This window comes from Hemiscyllium ocellatum, chromosome 31, assembly GCF_020745735.1.
Source record: "Hemiscyllium ocellatum isolate sHemOce1 chromosome 31, sHemOce1.pat.X.cur, whole genome shotgun sequence".
Taxonomy (NCBI): domain Eukaryota; kingdom Metazoa; phylum Chordata; class Chondrichthyes; order Orectolobiformes; family Hemiscylliidae; genus Hemiscyllium; species Hemiscyllium ocellatum.
The window spans coordinates 16,059,037-16,077,631 of record NC_083431.1 but is presented as its reverse complement, the minus strand read 5'-3'; the positions used below and the strand labels follow the sequence as shown (position 1 = coordinate 16,077,631).

Below are 18,595 nucleotides of genomic sequence, written 5' to 3'. Positions count from 1 at the left end.
TTTGTGTGCCAGTGGCATGGCCTGTCTGTTTTGAGTATGGAGACAGATGAATCTATTGTGTCACATTGTCCCTTCCATTATCGTAGAGCCAGTGCTCCAGGTTTGGTTTGTCGGAAAATAATTCTGTTTATTTTGTTTGGGATGATGTATATTAACAAAATATGGATGAATATTTACAAGCATGCCAATGTTTCCTGCTTTGTCAATTCAAAAGTGCTTACTTTATAAAGTATTTACAGTAGAAATCAGAGAAGCACCCAGAGTTGTGTTTGGAAAACTAAATTTAACATGTGGATCTATGCTTTACATTTAATCTTAATGTGCATTAGTGGATGGCAGACCATCAATAACTGTGCAGTCCAGATGCTCTTGTACATAGATGAGTGAAGCTTTGTGTTAGATGGGTAACTGATTTTCTGAGACTTTCAACAGTTAGTGTGATTCTTTGACTTGTACATAAAGCATTTAATATTAAAGTAAGTTGATTCGGTGAACACTTAGATGGCATCCACTCCTGCTGAAATGCTTCCATAATTTTATTACATTAAGATGTAAGTTCTGCAACATCTTTTGCACTATTTTCCTTAGCCCATTGTAGTCAAACTCTGACCAAACCAAAACTCTGCTGTCATAGCTCAACATCCACTCATTAACCATTACTGTCATGTTCTCGCAACACGCAGAATTCAAAATCCCTATCCTGTTCTACAAATCATTTCAAGGATTCCTTTACAGTGGCTGTGCTCCAACCTGTGGTCCCAGCACACGCCAAGTGAACCAGTAGCCAGCGCTCCCTCTAAATTTCTTCCCGGCTGTGTGGGCCTTTGAGGTCTGTGCCCGGCAGCAGCTTTCAGTGTACCTACTCCAATTGCCGTGCATGGAACCCTATTTTCTCTCTTTCACTATTTCTCTTGAAATCTTTGGTCACCTTGGCTGTCTCTCTGCAACTTGCTTCCTAAGCGTTTGGACCCCATTACTTACCTTCTCCACATCTAAACCTTCCTCAAAAATTAGATTTTCAGCCATGTTTTTTTTTAAACAAGTTTTCTGTATTGTCCTGATGCTGGTTTTCAAGTATACAGCTGTAACTTGTGCATTGGTGTGTGCTTTACCTTCCTTATTAATTGTCAGGCAGAAAGTCAAAGTCAAAGGAGTAAGTTTGTGTTTTGTTCACTAAGTATTGCATTATGAGCATTTGGAGTCAGCAGCATACCTTCACTAACTCGTACAGTTTTTGATTTTTCCATTTCCCTGTGTGTTTGACAAATGGTATTAATCGGTGCACTTCAGATGGATGATCTTATAGAATCTTGGAGTTGTACAGCACGGAAACAGACGTTTGGTCCAACTCGTCCATGCTTACCAGATATCCTAAATAAATCTAGTGCCATTTGCCAGCATTTGGCCCATATCCCCCTCAACCCTTCCTATTCATATACCTCTCTAGATGCTTTTTAAATCTTGCAATTGTACCAGCCTCCCCTTTCTTTGGCAGCTGATTGCATGCATGCACTACCCTCTATATGGAAAAGTTGCCTCTGGGATGCCTTTTAAATTCCACCCCCCCCCCCCCGCTCACCTTAAATCTATACCATCTAATTTTAAACAAGGGGAACCTTGTCTATTTACCCTATACCCCTCTGTAAGGTCACTGCTTAGCTTCTGCTCCAGGGAAAACAGCCCCAGCCTATTCAACTTCTCCCTGCAGCTCAATCCCTCCAACCCTGGCAACATCCTTGTAAATCTTTTCTGAATCCTTTAAAGTTTCACAACAACCTAATAGCAGGGAGACCAGAACTGCACACTGTATTCCAAAAGTGGCCTAACTAATGTCCCGTACAGCCACAGAATGACCTCCCAACTCCTATAGTCAATGCTCTGACCAATAAATGCAAGCATACAAAACACCTTCTGTCTGCCTATGACTCCACTTTCAAGGAACTATGAACCTGCAATCCAAAGTCTCTTTGTTCAGCAACACTCCCCAGGACCTTACCATTAGTTCTACCCTGATTTGCCTTTCCAAATTGCAGCACGTCACAATAATCTAAATTAAACTCCGTCGGCCGCTCCTCAGCCCATTGGCCCAACTAATTAAAGTCCTGTTGTACCCTGAGGTCCACTACACTGCCAATTTTGGTGTCACCTGAACTTACTAACCATTTCTTCTATGTTCACATCCAAATAATTTCTATAAATGGCAAAAAGCAGTGGACGCAGCACCAATCCTTGTGGCACATCGCTGGTCACAAGCCTCCAGTCTGAAAAGCAACCCTGCACCACCACCGTCTGACTTCTACATTTGAGCCAGTTCTGTATCCATATGGCTAGTTCTCCCTGTATTCCATGTGATCTAACCTTGCTAACCAGTCTACCAAACGGAACCTTGTTGAATGCCTTACTGAAATCAACGTAGATCATGTCTACTGCCCACTCATCAATCCTCTTTGTTACTTCAACAAACTCAATCAAGTTAGTAAGACACTAATTTCCCATGATGATGCGATGTATCCGTTTGTAAGTCGCATCATCCTCCGCCATTTCCGCCATCTACAAACAGACCCCACCACCAGAGAGATATTTCCCTCCCCATCCTTATCCACTTATCTCTCCACCCCCGAGGCTCCCAGCCTCCTTCCTAATGAAGGACATTTACCCGAAATGTCGATTTTCCTGCTTCTCCTTTGCTGCCTGACCTGTGCTTTTTCAGCACTGCACTGATCTTTAAGGGGTCCGATACTCTCCCCAAATACCCTTTTGTCCTTAATGTGTTTGAGAATCCCTCTGAATTCTCCTTAACCTTATTTGCCAAAGCTATCTCATGTCCTATTTCTGCCCTCCTGCTTTCCGTCTTAACTATATTCCTACTACGGGAATTCACTTGATCTCTGCTGTCCGTACCTGACTTATGCTTCCTCCTTTGTAACCAAAATCTCCATTTCTCTACAGGTATGTTCCATATATCCTGATGTGAATCACCATATTCTGGAGCAGTGGTTCTTGTAAAATCTTAAAGGGCTATGCAGAGCAAAACCACCTTTGGTTGAAAGATAGGTGTCAGATTAAATCTCTTGAAATGAGACTTGCAACATAGAAAAGATGAGTAGATTCAGTGGTAAAACGTTTAAAATTCTGGTGCATCAGACTGTCTTAGAGAGACAGATATATAGATCTTTACAAGTGGGAGAAACATTCATTTAAAGTTTTTAACTTTTTTAAATTTCAAGTTTAAAAATTGATTTAAGTTTTTAAGTATAGTTAGGGGAGTGGGGGCATATATTGAATGATCCCCAAGAAGATAAAGGAAGGGATGAAGAAAATGTCCCCCTGCCGAGGATAGAGATGAACGGAATGCTGTGTAGGTACAGTAGTGGAAGCAGTATGCTTGAAGCTTTTGAAAGACAAATGGATAACTTTTAAAATGGAGAGAGGACAGGGGATTGGATTTAATGCAGTTCTTTCTGAGTTAACATTGATACAGTGGGTTGAATGAATTTTTAACTGTGCAATCAATTTTAATGTTCAGTGAAACTAGGTTTCAGAGTTCAAGGAGTTTGCATGGCAAGCAGTTCTGCAGATGGAAAGTTTTTTAGGCAGACAGTATTAATTGCCCAATTTGAATGCCATTAATTGTACACTTGACTGATATTTGAAGATCATGTCAAAAGCAGGTCACTTGGAGGAGGATTTCTTATGTTTGTCAGTGGCATTATAGATAAAGTGGAAAATTTCCTATGTACAATATCATAAAGGACCAGATTTGCTATTTTTCTAGATACAGCAGAGGAAATTTTCCATCATCATCATTGCTGTTGGTTCATAGTGAGCACAGAATGTTTATTTCTACCCCTGAACCACCCACTCCCCAACCTGACAGGTGAAGGATGAAATATAAGGTGTGATTTATGTACAGTTTTTTTTTAACAATTTGGACTTCAAGCAATTGATGTATAGGTAGTAGCTTATTCTTGTGAAGATCCTCAAAATTAATTAGTTAAGTCTTTCTGGAACCTGATATTAAATCGGCATGTGTCAGAGTAGTTAGGGGCAAAACAGCCTGTAGTTTAGTGGAAATTTGTTTATATGTTAGGGTATGGGATAGGAGAGAGAAAGCACCAAGTCATTAGAATTAACAGAATCTAGGATGAGCAAGGTTTTAAAAAAATAGTTCAAGATCTTTTGGGTTCTCTTTAAAGGAGAAGTGACTAAAGTCCGATGTAAGTATAGTTTCTCCTGCAAAAGGAGCCTGTTCAAAGCAGATAGGCAAAAATGATATTGGTGAAAGGGTGTAGTTTGTGAAACTTTCAGCCCAGGAAAATATGGATTATTCAGAGCTGAGCTAGTCTATGATCTCAGTTGTGACAGTAGTCAAGGAAAAAGGCCTTGCACCCCCATCAACAGGAGCAAAGAAGAAATAGACAAGTCAAAGTTACAGATTTGACAGAGGACAAAAATTTCTGTGAATTTTGATTTCACGTAAAGAGATCATGTTGGGGAGTAAATGGGATTTTATTGTGCGTGGTGTTTTGAAACCTTTCAAACTGTTACATTTAGTCAGCCCAGCGTTTCATTTCATTTGTGGAATAAACTTGTTTTATTTTTACAAACCAAATCCTCAGCCTTATGTGTTTGTGTTTCAGTGAAAGACTGCCAAATTAAGTTTAGGAAACAAACTAAATATGATCTATCAAGTCACATTTCATTCTGGGATCTGACTTGTTCAATAGCTGGGATCATAACAACATGCAGTATGTTTTCAGAGATATTCCAGTGTACTGTTATATTTATGACAGCAGTATTGTGCTGTATTAAATCAAAAGCATTTTTAATTTTAGGTTCTTTGCAAAAGTTTTGCATTCTAACTCTTGCACATATGGCAGCATCTGTTCTTTTTGCAAGTTAGTGCATAGTTTCTGGCTATGGCCTTTTGCCAGGCATTAGCCCAGCTGCTTTTAGATTGAAGACCAGATAGATTGCCCAAGGCCTCCATCATATTCTCATATGTAGTCATATACAGGCCAAGACTACAGCTTTTATTGGATCAATTATTATGCCTTCAGGGCTGTTGTTGTTTTTATTTAGTTAGAAACAGATGCTTTACAGTTTAATTATTTCTGTCTGCTGCCAATTTTAAAAGAACACCTGCTTTTCCTTATTAAAGAAATGCTAGTTCTTGAATTAACCCCATCTCCTACTGCAAGGCCAGAAATGGGCATGCTACAATTCCCCAATGTGGCAACAGGTGGCTTCGGCAGTTGCAGATGCCCTTATTTCTACACAGTTTCTATTTTCTGTTGTTTTAAAGTATATAATAATAAACTTTGTTACAGCTGTTCAAAGTGAGACATTTGGGAAGTGTTTTTATTGACTTGAGGTTGGCAGTAACCAAAGTAAGCCTTGAGTATAGCCAAGCAGTTACCTACTTAAATTCTTAATTGACTGGTAATTGACACGAGCGCAATCTAATTTTCATGGTTTTATAACTACAATTTCTTGTCTTCTGCCAATAATTTCCTTTCCCTTTTGGTGTTGGCTTATACCATGGTAAACTCCCAGACACTCTGCTCCAGAATCTTACTGCTCTTTCACACATCAGCGTGCTGGCCTATGAATGTTTTGATCTGACTCTTCAGGTGTAGTTAGCTGCATGACCAAAACCTAACCTGTTCTCACTTCCACAGGGCACTGTTGTAGAAATTTTTAAATTTGCCTTTTTAGGTGTGTTACAACACATCCCTGGAGCAGTTGGGACTTGAACCTGGCCCAGAGGTAGAGACACTACCACTGAGTCGCAAGATCCACAAGAAAATTTGATGCCATTTTGGAATTTTATTCATTCATACAGCTTTTATTAGAAAGCAGATGCCTAACTCAAATGTATTTCCTTTCTATAGGTAAGTCAGGGTATTTAAGGTAGACATAGACTGTCCTTGCAGCGGTTATTTGAGTCAATTATGCACAGCTCAGTATTTGATTCTCCTCATGAGACCTTTTCCTCTCTCAAATTGTCAAATGCACTGGAAAGAATACACTTGCAGTAAAGTAACATTCATATAAACTAGCACTTAGTGCTTCGGAAAAACTCTTCAGAGTAGCCCACTCTGAAAATACTTTTGGACATTTACCATAAACCTGAGCTTTACTGCTGTGTCAAGGCATGTAGTATTTAGTGTAAATTATTTCTTTTGAAGTCACTTTGACTTTTTTACCTCATCAGTCAAAGATAAAAAGCTACAACTGACTGAGTGACTTCAATGGCAGACTGAGGGAATCAAATTTCAATCATTGCAGCATAACTGAAGAGACACATAATTAAACTACCAGGGAGTCCTTCCCCAATCTCTTGTGCATTATCACCACCATCAGCATTTGCCTTCAGCTGCCCAGTCTCTAGAGTTTGAAATTCTCTTTTGAAACCTCTGTGCTTACCTAATCTTTGTGATCCTTCTTAACATTCTTCTATTTGACCAAGCTTTTAGTCACAGCATTTAATGTCTATTTTCAATCAGCTGTTTTATAATACCTCTTTGGGATATTTTTATTTACTAAAGGTGCAGTATGAATGAACATTGTTGCTGTTTCAATGAACTTGTAATGGCGACAGTTTCCAATTTGAACGTGAATATGTGAACCACTACATACAATTCTAGTTGAGCTGTGCTATTGGAGATTGGACAGTACCTTGGACATTTGATGAATTGCTGATAATCATTTTACACCCAAAATGCTCCAGAGCTCCATTTTTAGAATAGACAATTTCTTTTTTAATTGCTTTATTGAAAGAACACGAACTTTGCTTTTGTTCCTATGAGTGTAATCAAATAATGACTCCGGTTATAGCACTTTCTCCATAATTTTCAATGGCAAGAAAAGTATGCAACATTTTATGGAGTGTGGGTCACAACTGATTATATATAAATGCTTGTCGTTGTGTGATATGGTGAGCTTGATAGAATGTTAAGAATATTTGTGGGCATGCATGTTATTGCAGTGGACAATACTTGTGGCTATACATCACTGCGTAATTTAAGAACATTTATGTACAGTATTTTGCTTCATGGGAATCAGTATATTTCAATTTAAGGAGTCTGGGATGGAAAAAAAGACTGTAGGATTTTGTCAGAGCTGCAGGAAAAGGGGTTATTTTTCTGCTCTTGTGACAAAATAAGATTTTTTTTTGTAAATGTATGGAAATGAATCAAGCATGTCTTTTCCAGGTTTTTTCCTCTTATAAAGTGCATATTCATTTAATTCCCTTTATTTCTCTCCATCCCAGCTTATCAGCCTCTTGAGCACAACAGTCAGTTTATTTTCACTGAGTCTTCCCTGAAGACCATCCTTCCAGCTGAAATCACCAAGGATTTACTTTTGAGTTGGAGATTTATAGAGCTTCATAGGCACAGCCTGAAATTGAAAATGAAAATTTAGCAAGTACCAGATTTAAGTTGGAATTCTATAACTGTATTGCTCACCCTTGAGCTACTGTCTCCAGTGAATGCCAGGAAAGAAAACAGCAAGCTGAATATATATTTTATTCAATTCTGCCACTGAAAATTGCATCCAAAATAGTACTCATTGAAGTGTCTCTTGGATACCATTGTATTCCCTATCTGCTTGTTGGAAACTTGCAACATTATAAGATCTCTTTCAAATGGCCTGAAAATAATTCTGTTGCCAAGCTTGCAAATAGAATTATTCAATGGGTTCTTTACTCATTATCAATATAGAATCATGTTCTGTTTCTATGTGGCTGCCTCATGCCATACAAGGTACAATACTGTAAAAGTAGAGCGCTCGAGTGTTGGAGTAGCAGTAAAAATTGATTTTGTTTTGAATATAAATTGTGAATTAAGCCTGTCAGGTTTTCCCATCATCAACTTGTTGCTTTGCTTTCGGCAAGAAATGCTTACTACCTGGAAAAATGGTTCTTATTGCATCAGTGTTGCTGATATTGAACAGCAAAGGTTAATTAAACACTCTTATCATTGTTTGACGTCAATTTAAAGAAAAAAGCACTCAGCCTCAAAAAACAGTGTAAGTTCAATGTGGAGGCTCAGCTCCTCTGCCACAAACAGGAATGAGACCCCTCCAGGCATTTCATTCCTTTTTTTATTTAATCGACTTGTCCAGTCTAATTGAGTTTTGCGTGGTGTGGTGATAATTAACATTCTATCTTCGATTAGCCTGCCCTTGCATTGACTCCTGCTTTTGGAAATTGATACCACGTGCAGAACGTGGAGGTATGCACACTGAAAAGCATTAAAGGGCATATCGGTGACACCGTCACCGGGCAAGTAATCTAGAGGCCCAGCTTAATGCTCTGGGACCAGAGTTCAAATTGCACCATGCCAACCGTTGGAATTTAAGTTGAAACTGGGCTCTGTAATGTTGACGCTACCATTAATTGTTGTAAAAATCCATCTGGTTCACTAATACCTATAGGGAAGGAGGTTTGCCGTCCCTTACCCGGTCTGGTTTCTGTGTGACTCTAGACCAACAGCAATGTTATTGACTCCTATCTGCCCTCTGAAATGGCCTGCTAAGTTACCAGGGCAATTGGAGATGAATAACAATCACTGGCTAGATAGTGATACTTGTCCAATGAAAGAACACTAACTCAGAGTAAAATAGGTTTCTCTCCCTTCGACTTAAATCTCTGCATTTAATTTTACATTTTGACCCATTCTTCTTTTACCTACCATCCTTTTGTTGTTTCATGTGACCATTTTAAAACTTTCTATTGCATCTCCCAATAATTTAGAATCCGCTGATGAACAAAACTAGAGGGTGACTTTTTAGATGACTGGCAAAAGAAATAGAAGTGATGGAAATTTTTCAGCACAGTGGTTTATTATGATCTGAAAGAATGATGAAAGCAGATTTTTAGTAACTTTCAAAAAAAATTTGAATAAATACTTGAAGGTGAACAATTTATGGGTCTTTAGTGAAAGAGCAAGGGAGTGTGGCGAATGAGATAGCTTCTTCAAAGAACCAGCATATGCAAATTTGAACAAGTGGACATCTCCAAATATCTCCATCACCATTTAGTGACTCTATAAAAGCCTGGCAGTTGAACCTAATCCTAAAAGGGCATGAAGATTTCCAGTTCTTGCTTTCCCATATGCGAACTTTCTAAGAAGGATCAATAAATGACAATAGTAGGAAGGAATCCTGACATTTTTTCTCTCCCTCTTTACTCCATTGGCAGTGAAGCCACTAATTATGTCACACTTCTCCAGTTAAGGACATGAAATTATGCTTGAAATCTTCTGATCTGTATCAATCAGCTACCAAAAATCTCTGCTGGTTGAAACATGGGAAATGTTTGTATTATTACTAAACTTAGTCCAGTTTTAATTAGCCTGTAGTTGTGTTCAGAAGCGCTAGTTTATTTTAAAATATAAACTCTACGTTGTTTTAAGTTTTATAATATTGCAGTGTTCCTATTTATCTCCAAGTTATAGAGTCATAGAGATGTACAGCATGGAAACAGACCCTTCGGTCCAACCTGTACATGCCGACCAGATATCCCAACCCAATCTAATCCCACCTGTCAGCACCTGGCCCATATCCCTCCAAACCCTTCCTATTCGTATACCCTTCAAATGCCTCTTAAATGTTGCAATTGCACCAGCCTCCACCACATCCTCTGACAGCTCATTCCATACACGTACCACCCTCTGCGTGAAAAAGTTGCCCCTTAGTTCTCTTTTATATCTTTCCCCTCTCACCCTAAACCTATGTCCTCTAGTTCTGGACTCCCTGACCTCAGGGAAAAGACTTTGTCTATTTATCCTATCCATGCCCCTCATTTTGTAAACCTCTATAAGATCACCCCTCAGCTTCCAGAGCTCCAGGAAAAACAGCCCCAGCCTGTTCAGCCTCTCCCTATAGCTCAAATTCTCCAACCCTGGCAACATCCTTATAAATCTTTCCTGAACCCTTTCAAGTTTCACAACAACATTCTGATAGGAAGGAGACTAGAATTGCACACAATATTCCAACAGTGGTCTAACCAATGCCCTGTACAGCTGCAACATGACCTCCCAACTCCTCTACTCAATACTCTGACCAATAAAGGAAAGCATACCAAACACCGCCTTCACTGTCCTATCTACCTGCGACTCCACTTTCAAGGAGCTATGAACCTGCATTCCAAGGTCTCGTTGTTCCACAACACTCCCTAGGACCTTACCATTAAGTGTACAAGTCCTGCTAAGATTTGCTTTCCCAAGATGCAGCACCTCACATTTAACTGAATTGAATGCCATCTGCCACTTCTCAGCCCATTGACCCATGTGGTCAAGATCCTGTTGTAATCTGAGGTAACCCTCTTCGCTGTCCACAACACCTCCAATTTTGGTGTCATCTGCAAACTTAACTAACTGTACCTCTTATGCTCGCATCCAAATCATTTATGTAAATGACAAAAAGTAGAGGGCCCAGCACCGATCCTTGTGGCACTCCACTGGTCAGAGGCCTCCAGTCTGAAGAACAACCCTCCACTACCACCCTCTGTCTTCTACTTTTGAGCCAGTTCCGTATCCAAATGGCTAGTTCTCTCTGTATTCCATGAGATCTAACCTTGCTAATCAGTCTCCCATGGGGAACCTTGTCGGATGCCTTACTGAAGTCCATATAGATCACATCTGCCGCTCTGCCCTCATTATTCTTCCTTGTTACTTCTTCAAAAAAACTCAGTCCAAAATAACAATTAAATTCTGACAAATTCACCTAAAATGTCACCCTCTAGTTTTGTTCATTAGAGGATTCTAAATTATGGGGAGATGTGACAGGAAGTTTTTAAAACTGTCAGATGAAACAACAAAAGGATGGTAGGTAAAAGAAGAATGGGTCAAGATGTAAAATTAAATACAGAGATTTAAGTCGAAGGGAGAGAAACCTATTTTACTCTGAGTTAGTGTTCTTTCATTGGACAAGTATCACTGTCTAGCCAGTGATTGTTATTCATCTCCAATTGCCCTGGTAACTTAGCAGGCCATTTCAGAGGGCAGATAGGAGTCAATCGCATTGCTGTTGGTCTACAGTCACACAAAGACCGGACTGGGTAAGGGACTGCAGACCTCCTTCCCTATAGGATATTAGCGAACCAGATGTCTACACTATGTCTTACAAGCTGTGTCGAGTTCCTGTTTACTATTTAATTTTTACTTGCATTGTATGGTCATAGCCCAAACTTATTGTTTGTTGTCTTGTATGTAACTGCAGTTTTTTTCTTTTTCAGCCAAAGAAGCCCAAAGCCCCAGATAACCCCTTCCATGGCATTATATCCAAATGCTTTGAACCACACCTCTATGTTTACATAGAATCACAGGATAGGTGAGTTGAAGACTTGGACAATCAGTAATTATCTAATGGTTGTTATAAATCGGCATTGCAGTTTGATCTGGTGAAGAATATTGAGATCAAAATTATTGCTCATTTTGCCGGGAGACTGAAGTTCAAGGGTTAGCCAACCTATCTGTCAATGGGAGAACATTTAAGAACTAAAAATGTACCTTCTGTTTAGTTGCCAAATGAATGGTGGGAGCTTTCAGATCTTCCAAAGCTGCAACATTCTGCCTTGATTCATTTCTGTGTCCCTAACCAATTTAGATATACTTCAGAAACTGATTATCCCAATTGTGAAACATTTGCTTGAATTATTCTCCTTTTCTGAAGTATTCTAATAATCAGCATGGAAGAAAATCAATTTCAACTGCAGTTAATTTGATATCGGTCTCTCTGTTTAATCTGATCTCTCAGTAAATATTCCTTCTCTGCAGCCTATACAGCGTGTGCCTGTACATCTTTAATCATTTATGTCTGCTTGCATTCAATTAAAATCGTTGCACTTTTAAACTAAATAGCACCAACATCATTGGTTATTGACACTGTCCACAGTCTTTATTATAGCTGCTTATGCGGTTGAGTATTAAATTTTGTTTGGGAATGCTCCTTCGAAGCAGCTTGTCATATTTTACAATTTATTAAAAGATTATATGTAAATGCTAGTTGTTGGTTGCTTTAAATTGCTGAAAGTCAGGAGAGAGACAACTCTTTTGCAGCATAGCTGACTTCTAGTTCCCACGTAAATATCTCAGGTGTTAAATCTTCACTGTTTTATTTTAATATTTTAACATTTTTTAAAATGTTCATATTGAACAAGAAAACAGTGCTAGCTCAACAATGACAGATGTTTCATCATTGATCATCAATTAATAATGCTGAAAGGGTGGGAGAAAGAGAAACCTTTTTAGTAGGATTTGGTTTCTGAAAGGACAGCTATTGAAAGAAGTTGTGAATAAATCCCACCTTCACAGTGCAGCGTAGGGGAACAATTAAAACAAAATGCTAAAAATACTCAGCAAGTCTGGCAGCATTTGGGGAGAGAGAAACAATCAATTTAAGGTGAGTATAACATTTATTCAGAAATGAAGGAACATGGTCCAATTCAACTCAATGCATTAACACAATTTCTCTCTTTCTACATGTGATTTTTTTTTGTTTTAATATTTTCAATACATTGTTTTACTTTCAGATTTCCAGTGTCTATAGTATTTTGCTTTTACTTTAGAAAAGAAATGAAACTGGATTCACCCACAATGTTGATTCATCTTCTATCAAGATATAACTCTACATAGCTCAGATTGCTGCTACATTAAATGCTGAACATTTTACTTTGTAGATTAATGCTTCTGCTGTTTCATGTTATGCTGTAGGTTTCGATTAAATTGTTATTATGATGAGGTTTATTTTTAGATTGTTTCATTCCTCTGCACATGAAACAACATTAAACATTCTCAAGAACAGAAGTTAGTGCTTAACTGCTGTTCCTTGTCAAAGAGCTTAAAAATATTCAATTATGTTATAATTCATTTTCTTATCAATGTTCTTGTAAAGGTGATGCTGCAAGTGCTGACCAGCAAAACCTTTGAAATTTTCTTTTAATATGGTGACCTAAATTAAATTGTGCAGATCAAACATGAGGCAGTTCAGAGAGTTCAGAAACATGGAATTCCATTACTGATCATATATACCGACTTTATTTTTTACAAAAGCTGCTAGTAATATCAGATCTGGCAGAATGCATAATGTGGGCTTTCCTGGAACTGAGCATACCTAGAAAAGCAACTTGAGGAGCCAAGACTCCTGCTTAAATTGTTTTGATTAACTACTGGAGGAGTGAATTATTTACGGCTGGGCCAGTTTAAGTTGGGATGCGCCCCTTTTTTTGTGAAAAATAAATATGTTTTTAACTTGCAAAGCTTAGACATGTCAATTCTCTTTTAATTTTAATAATCTGACTATTTCACAAAGGTATCTCTTTTATTTTCAGTGTTCTGATTACTACCAGCAAACAGGATATTACGTATTTGAATTCAGGCCTAGATTCTGTTAACATTTCTAAATCTACAGTATAAATTGTGATGTGTAATTTTAGTATTGCGCCCTGTTTTTTGGTATCCTGTTTAATGGGCTACAGTGTTAATCCTTTCAGTGTAAATCCAAAACATACTTTCCTGTATTCTAACTTGCACCAAGCCCAATTCGCCATTTGCCCTTGTGCCTTTAGCCCACATTGGCTTCTGGATGTGTACCACTAGGCCTGGACCTGTCTAGTCTTCATCTGCTCTCCCCTACAATCTCAAGTTGCCCATTTAATCCTGCCTTAAAAATGTGTTGCTGAAAAAGCACAGCAGGTCAGGCAGCATCCAAGGAGCAGGAGAATCGATGTTTCGGGCATAAGCCACCCTTCAGGAATGAGGAGGATGTGCCATGCAGGCTAAAGATAAAAGGTAGGGAGGAGGGACTTGGGGGAGGGGCGTTGGGAATGCAGTAGGTGGAAGGGGGTTAAGGTGAGGGTGATAGGCTGGAGAGGGGGTGGGGACAGAGAGGTCAGGAAGAAGATTGCAGGTCAAGAAGGCGGTGCTGAGTCTGAGGGTTGGGACTGAGAAAAGGTGGGGGGAGGGGAAATGAGGAAGCTGGAGAATTCATTCCTTGTGATTAGAGGGTTCCTAGGCGGAAGATGAGGTGCTCTTCCTCTAGGCGTCGTGTTGCCGTGGTCTGGCGATGGAGGCGGCCAAGGACCTGCATGTCCTTGGCGGAGTGGGAGGGGGAGTTAGTGTTCAGCCACGGAGTGGTTGGGTTGGTTGGTGCGGGTGTCCCAGAGGTGTTCTCTGAAACGTTCTGCAGGTAGGCGGCCTGTCTCCCTAATGTGTAGGAGGCCACATCTGGTGCAGCAGATGCAGTAAATGATGTGTGTGGAGGTACAGGTAAGTTTCTGATGGATATTGAAGACTGCCTTGGGGCCATGGAGGGAAGTGAGGGGGGAGGTGTGGGCGCAAGTTTTGCATTTTTTGCGGTTGCAGGGGAAGGTGCCGGGAGTGGAGGTTGGGTCGATGGGGGGTGTGGATCTGACAAGGGAGACATGGAGGGAGTGGCCTTTCTGGAACACTGTTAGGAGTGGGGAGGGCAATATATCCTTGGTGGCGGAAATGACGAAGGATGATCCAATGTATCTGGAGGTTGGTGGGGTGGTAGGTGAGGACTAGTGGGGTTTTGTCCTGGTGGCAATTGGAGGGGCGGGGTTCAAGGGCGGAGGAGCGGGAAGTGGAGGAGATGCGGTGGAGAGCATCGTCAACCACGTCTGAGGGGAAATTGCGGTCTTTGATGAAGGAGGCCATCTGGGTTGTTTGGTATTGGAATTGGTCCTCCTGGGAGCAGATGCGGCGAAGGAATTGGGAATATGGGATGGTGTTTCTACAGGGGGCAGGGTGGGAAGAGGTGTACTCTTTCTTCAAAGACCGCAATTTCCCCTCAGACGTGGTTGACGATGCTCTCCACCGCATCCCCTCCACTTTCCGCTCCTCCACCCTTGAACCCCGCCCCTCCAATCGCATCTTACCCTGCAACCACAAAAAATACAAAACTTGCGCTCACACCTCCCCCTCACTTCCCGCCATTAAACAGTACATGAATGAGCTCCTGAAGTGTCAAAGCAATGAAAGAACACGTTCCATGGTATTATCTCCAAATGTTTTGTGCAAATAATTTGGAAAGTGGGATTAGTGCACATAGGTCAACACAGACTTAATGGGCCAAGGGTCTCTTTGGTGCTGCATGATTCCATGACTAAGATAACAGTGAAATAGTGTATTGATGTCTGACCGTAGAGATACAGAAGGACAAGTGAGATGATTTTGTGCCAAGAGAACAAGTACATCAGAAAAGGCTTCCTGCCGAGATACTAAGTACATCCCAAGTTGTGTAGCCATTCCCTGGTTTCAAAATGGCAGGAACTCTTTTAGGCCATTACATGCAGCTACATAATTGTACCCTCGAAGGCCGACTTGAGTTTGTGTTGGGCCAAACTGATCTCTGTTTCACGGTGAACACTTGCCAAAAAGATGTTACAGCTATGATGAGCAAGTCATTTACTTGAAGTGAATGATTGCTTGTATCTCAAAGTGTAATGCAATTCATTAAGGTCATTAGTTGGTGATATGCTTTAAGTATCTGATTCTGTTTTAAAATTTTACTTAACTGGGTGAAGGTGCAGTCTGAAATGAAAAATTATGTTTAATTATATTGATAAGTTGGAAACTTGAACTACTAACTTATATATTTTTTAAAATTGCCCTGGACGTTTTCTCTCCCTTCTATAGCCTGATTTTTCAGACTAACATAATGAAAGCTCTTTTACCCATGCTGTAATTACCCAGTGTCACAATTATATGCTAGAGTTTTCACAGGACATAGCTGTATGGAGTCAATGCAAATGCATAATGTTTCCTTTGTGAGTCTTGTACTTGTTTCCATACTCGCCTTGCATGGTACACACCAGACCAAATTTTTCAGACAATTATTCACTTTCCATGATGAGACTGGGGGGAGGTGGAGCAGGGGAGGCTCTGTTTTAGCATTCAAAAGTACTGCATTTTCAAGGTAGAAAAAGCCAGCTAATGGTATGGTTGCAACTACCTCACAAACCGCATCGTGCAATCATTTTGGGCTTTAAGACACAACTACCTCATAAAAGTTGCGAGCCATTGCCAGAGTACTCTCTTTAATGAGTTCTTAAAAGTCACATTGATCTGTAGTAAAATTGCTAATTCCTACCTCTTCAGTGATTTTCTTTTGTTGCGTTTCTTTTATTATCCAGTATTTCCTCCTTTTTTGCCGCCTTTTAAATATACAGACGGGTTAACATTAGAACTCTTAATCGTTGAATGATACCACACAAGACGAAAATGTTTTCCCTGCTGCGCCTTTGTCTTCTCTATGGTTGAGCCATCCAGTTAATCCCACTCCCCTGCCCTTTCAACGTAGCTTTGCAATGTGTCTTTTCACTTTAAATATTTGCCCAGTTATCTTCTGAAAGTTACATCAACTATTGAATCTGCTTCCACTGCCCCTTCAGACATTTCTCCTAGATCACAACTCTCTGTTGCCTCTGGTTGTTCTTGTGTGTTCTCCTGTTACCAACATTTCTGCCACTGCAAATAGTTTCTCCTTTTTTATTGGAAAGAATTTCTTGAGTCTGTTTCTCCTGAATAGAGTTAGCTATCTGGATGAAATCAATTAGATACAAATCTGTTGTTTTTCTGATCAAAAATATAATCTATATTTATAATCAGAATGTTTTGCTGATGAAGCAGTAATATTTCTGAAATAGTAATTCTATACTTTAAATAATTAGCAGTTATTACAGTCTTTCCAAAATTCATGTCCGTTCATGTGCTGGACTTTCCAATATTCAACCACATTATGCTGGTAACAATGAGTCCATACTATATTATTGGCTCCTGTGTCTACAGAAAGAGGGTGAAGACCTTTCTGTGCAAAATTGGAAAGAGAATGCATGGATCACAACAGGAATGCATGCTGGCATCTCCAATATTTTAAGGTTTTTTTGAAGTTGAACTCTAATTATAGATTTCACCTTTCAGGAAGTAACCATTGGGTTTTGTTCAAATATTTATAATCACCTTTTCAGACCAGCAATTGCACTAGAATACCTCTGGATTGTGTAAAATGAACCACTGTGACTGCATCTTCATCATCATGAGTGGTTTTCATGGGGATCTTGGTGCATTGGAATCCTGCAATCATTGCTACAGCTTGCAAAAATCCCTGTAAAGACTGCATAGAGACTTTCTTGAAAGTGACAGGGCAAACCAAAATTGCAGAGGTGGCCTCCAGCCTTGTTTGTTGGTCTTGAATTTCCATTTTGAGTTATACCAAAATGGCAGGGGGGCCTACTTGCCCTGTAAGGAGTGTGCGTTCCTGGAAATGTGACTGCCTTTTTGGCACCTGAAAAGAAGCACATCACCATTGAGCTTCTAGATTCATATTTTGCCAACAGATAGCCGATTACTTTTCGACTTAGTTTTTTTTGGATTTCTTTGCTATCTTTTTGAATAATAATAAATAGATATAAAAATGTCACCAAAGCACCTTTCCAATTCTTCATGGAAATTGATTTCCTCAAGTTGTCAGTGGAGAAATATGTTAATTGTATAATGTGCCTTTGTATAATCTGTGTGTAAACTGATGAAGATTAATTTTATTGCAAAAATTCTGCTACTATTTCTTAAGAGAGTACATAAATATAAGAAGAATGTAAGAACTAGAAACAGAAGTAGGCAATTCATCCCCTTGAACCTACTCCACCATTTCATTGATCATGGCTCATCTGATCCCAGTCTGCACTCCACTTTCCTGCCTGCTCTCCATCACCATTTAACCCATGACTAATGGACATTCTATCGTTCTCCTCAGATTTATTCCATGTTCATTGCTCTCTAGGGTAATGAATTCCAGATTTACCGACCTTCAAGAGAAGTACTAGTCCTCATCTTTGTTTTAAATTTGCCACCCTTCTGCCTAAAGCTGTGACCTAACATTTTAGATTGACGCTCAAGTGGTAACATCCTCTACTTTGTCAATCCCTTTTTAGCATGTTATGTACCTCAATTGGATCTCCTCATCCATCAAAGTGCTAGCGAGTGAAGGCCTGCTCAATCTGTCCTCATAATACGAGCCTTTCAACTCTGGAATTAACGTAGTCAACCTTCTCTGAACTGCACCCAATGCATCTACATTCTTCCTCCAAGTAAGGGGGCCAGAACTCTCTGCAGTGTCTTGCACACTCACAACAATGCTTCCTTCCTTTTATACCCTATTCCTTTAACAATAAATTCCAAAATTCCATTGCTTACTCTACCTCCTCACTTTCCGCAACTCATGCGAGCACACCCAGATCCGTCTGCCGTAAAGCATTTTGAATATTCTCTCCCTTTAGACCACAAATGTGCCTTTTTATACTTATCCAGGTTAAATGCTATCTGCCACATTTTGGTTAGAGACATAAAAGCTGCAGATTTTATCCATCTTTATTTGTAAATATCTTATTTCTTAATTGCAACTTAGATGGGAAACTATTTTCATGTCATCTGAAAGTACATTCTATCCCTGAACCAAATCATTTAATATTGATTGCAAATAGTTGGGGCTTGAAGACCGAACCCTAGTCACAGATTGGCAACCAAATAAAGACCCATTTATTCTGACTTTGATTTCTTTTGATTAA

At 39.6% G+C, this 18,595-nt stretch overlaps 1 protein-coding gene across 1 annotated transcript in view; it reads left to right on the top strand.

Annotated features, from left to right (window-relative positions):
- The window catches only part of vps53 (VPS53 subunit of GARP complex), a 234,501-nt gene that overhangs the window by 112,221 nt on the left and 103,685 nt on the right, over window positions 1-18,595 (top strand). Inside the window, exon 13 of the mRNA XM_060848004.1 lies at window positions 11,246-11,340. Within this exon, the coding sequence (XP_060703987.1) occupies window positions 11,246-11,340 (95 nt within the window). The remainder of the gene's footprint in view (window positions 1-11,245; window positions 11,341-18,595) is intronic.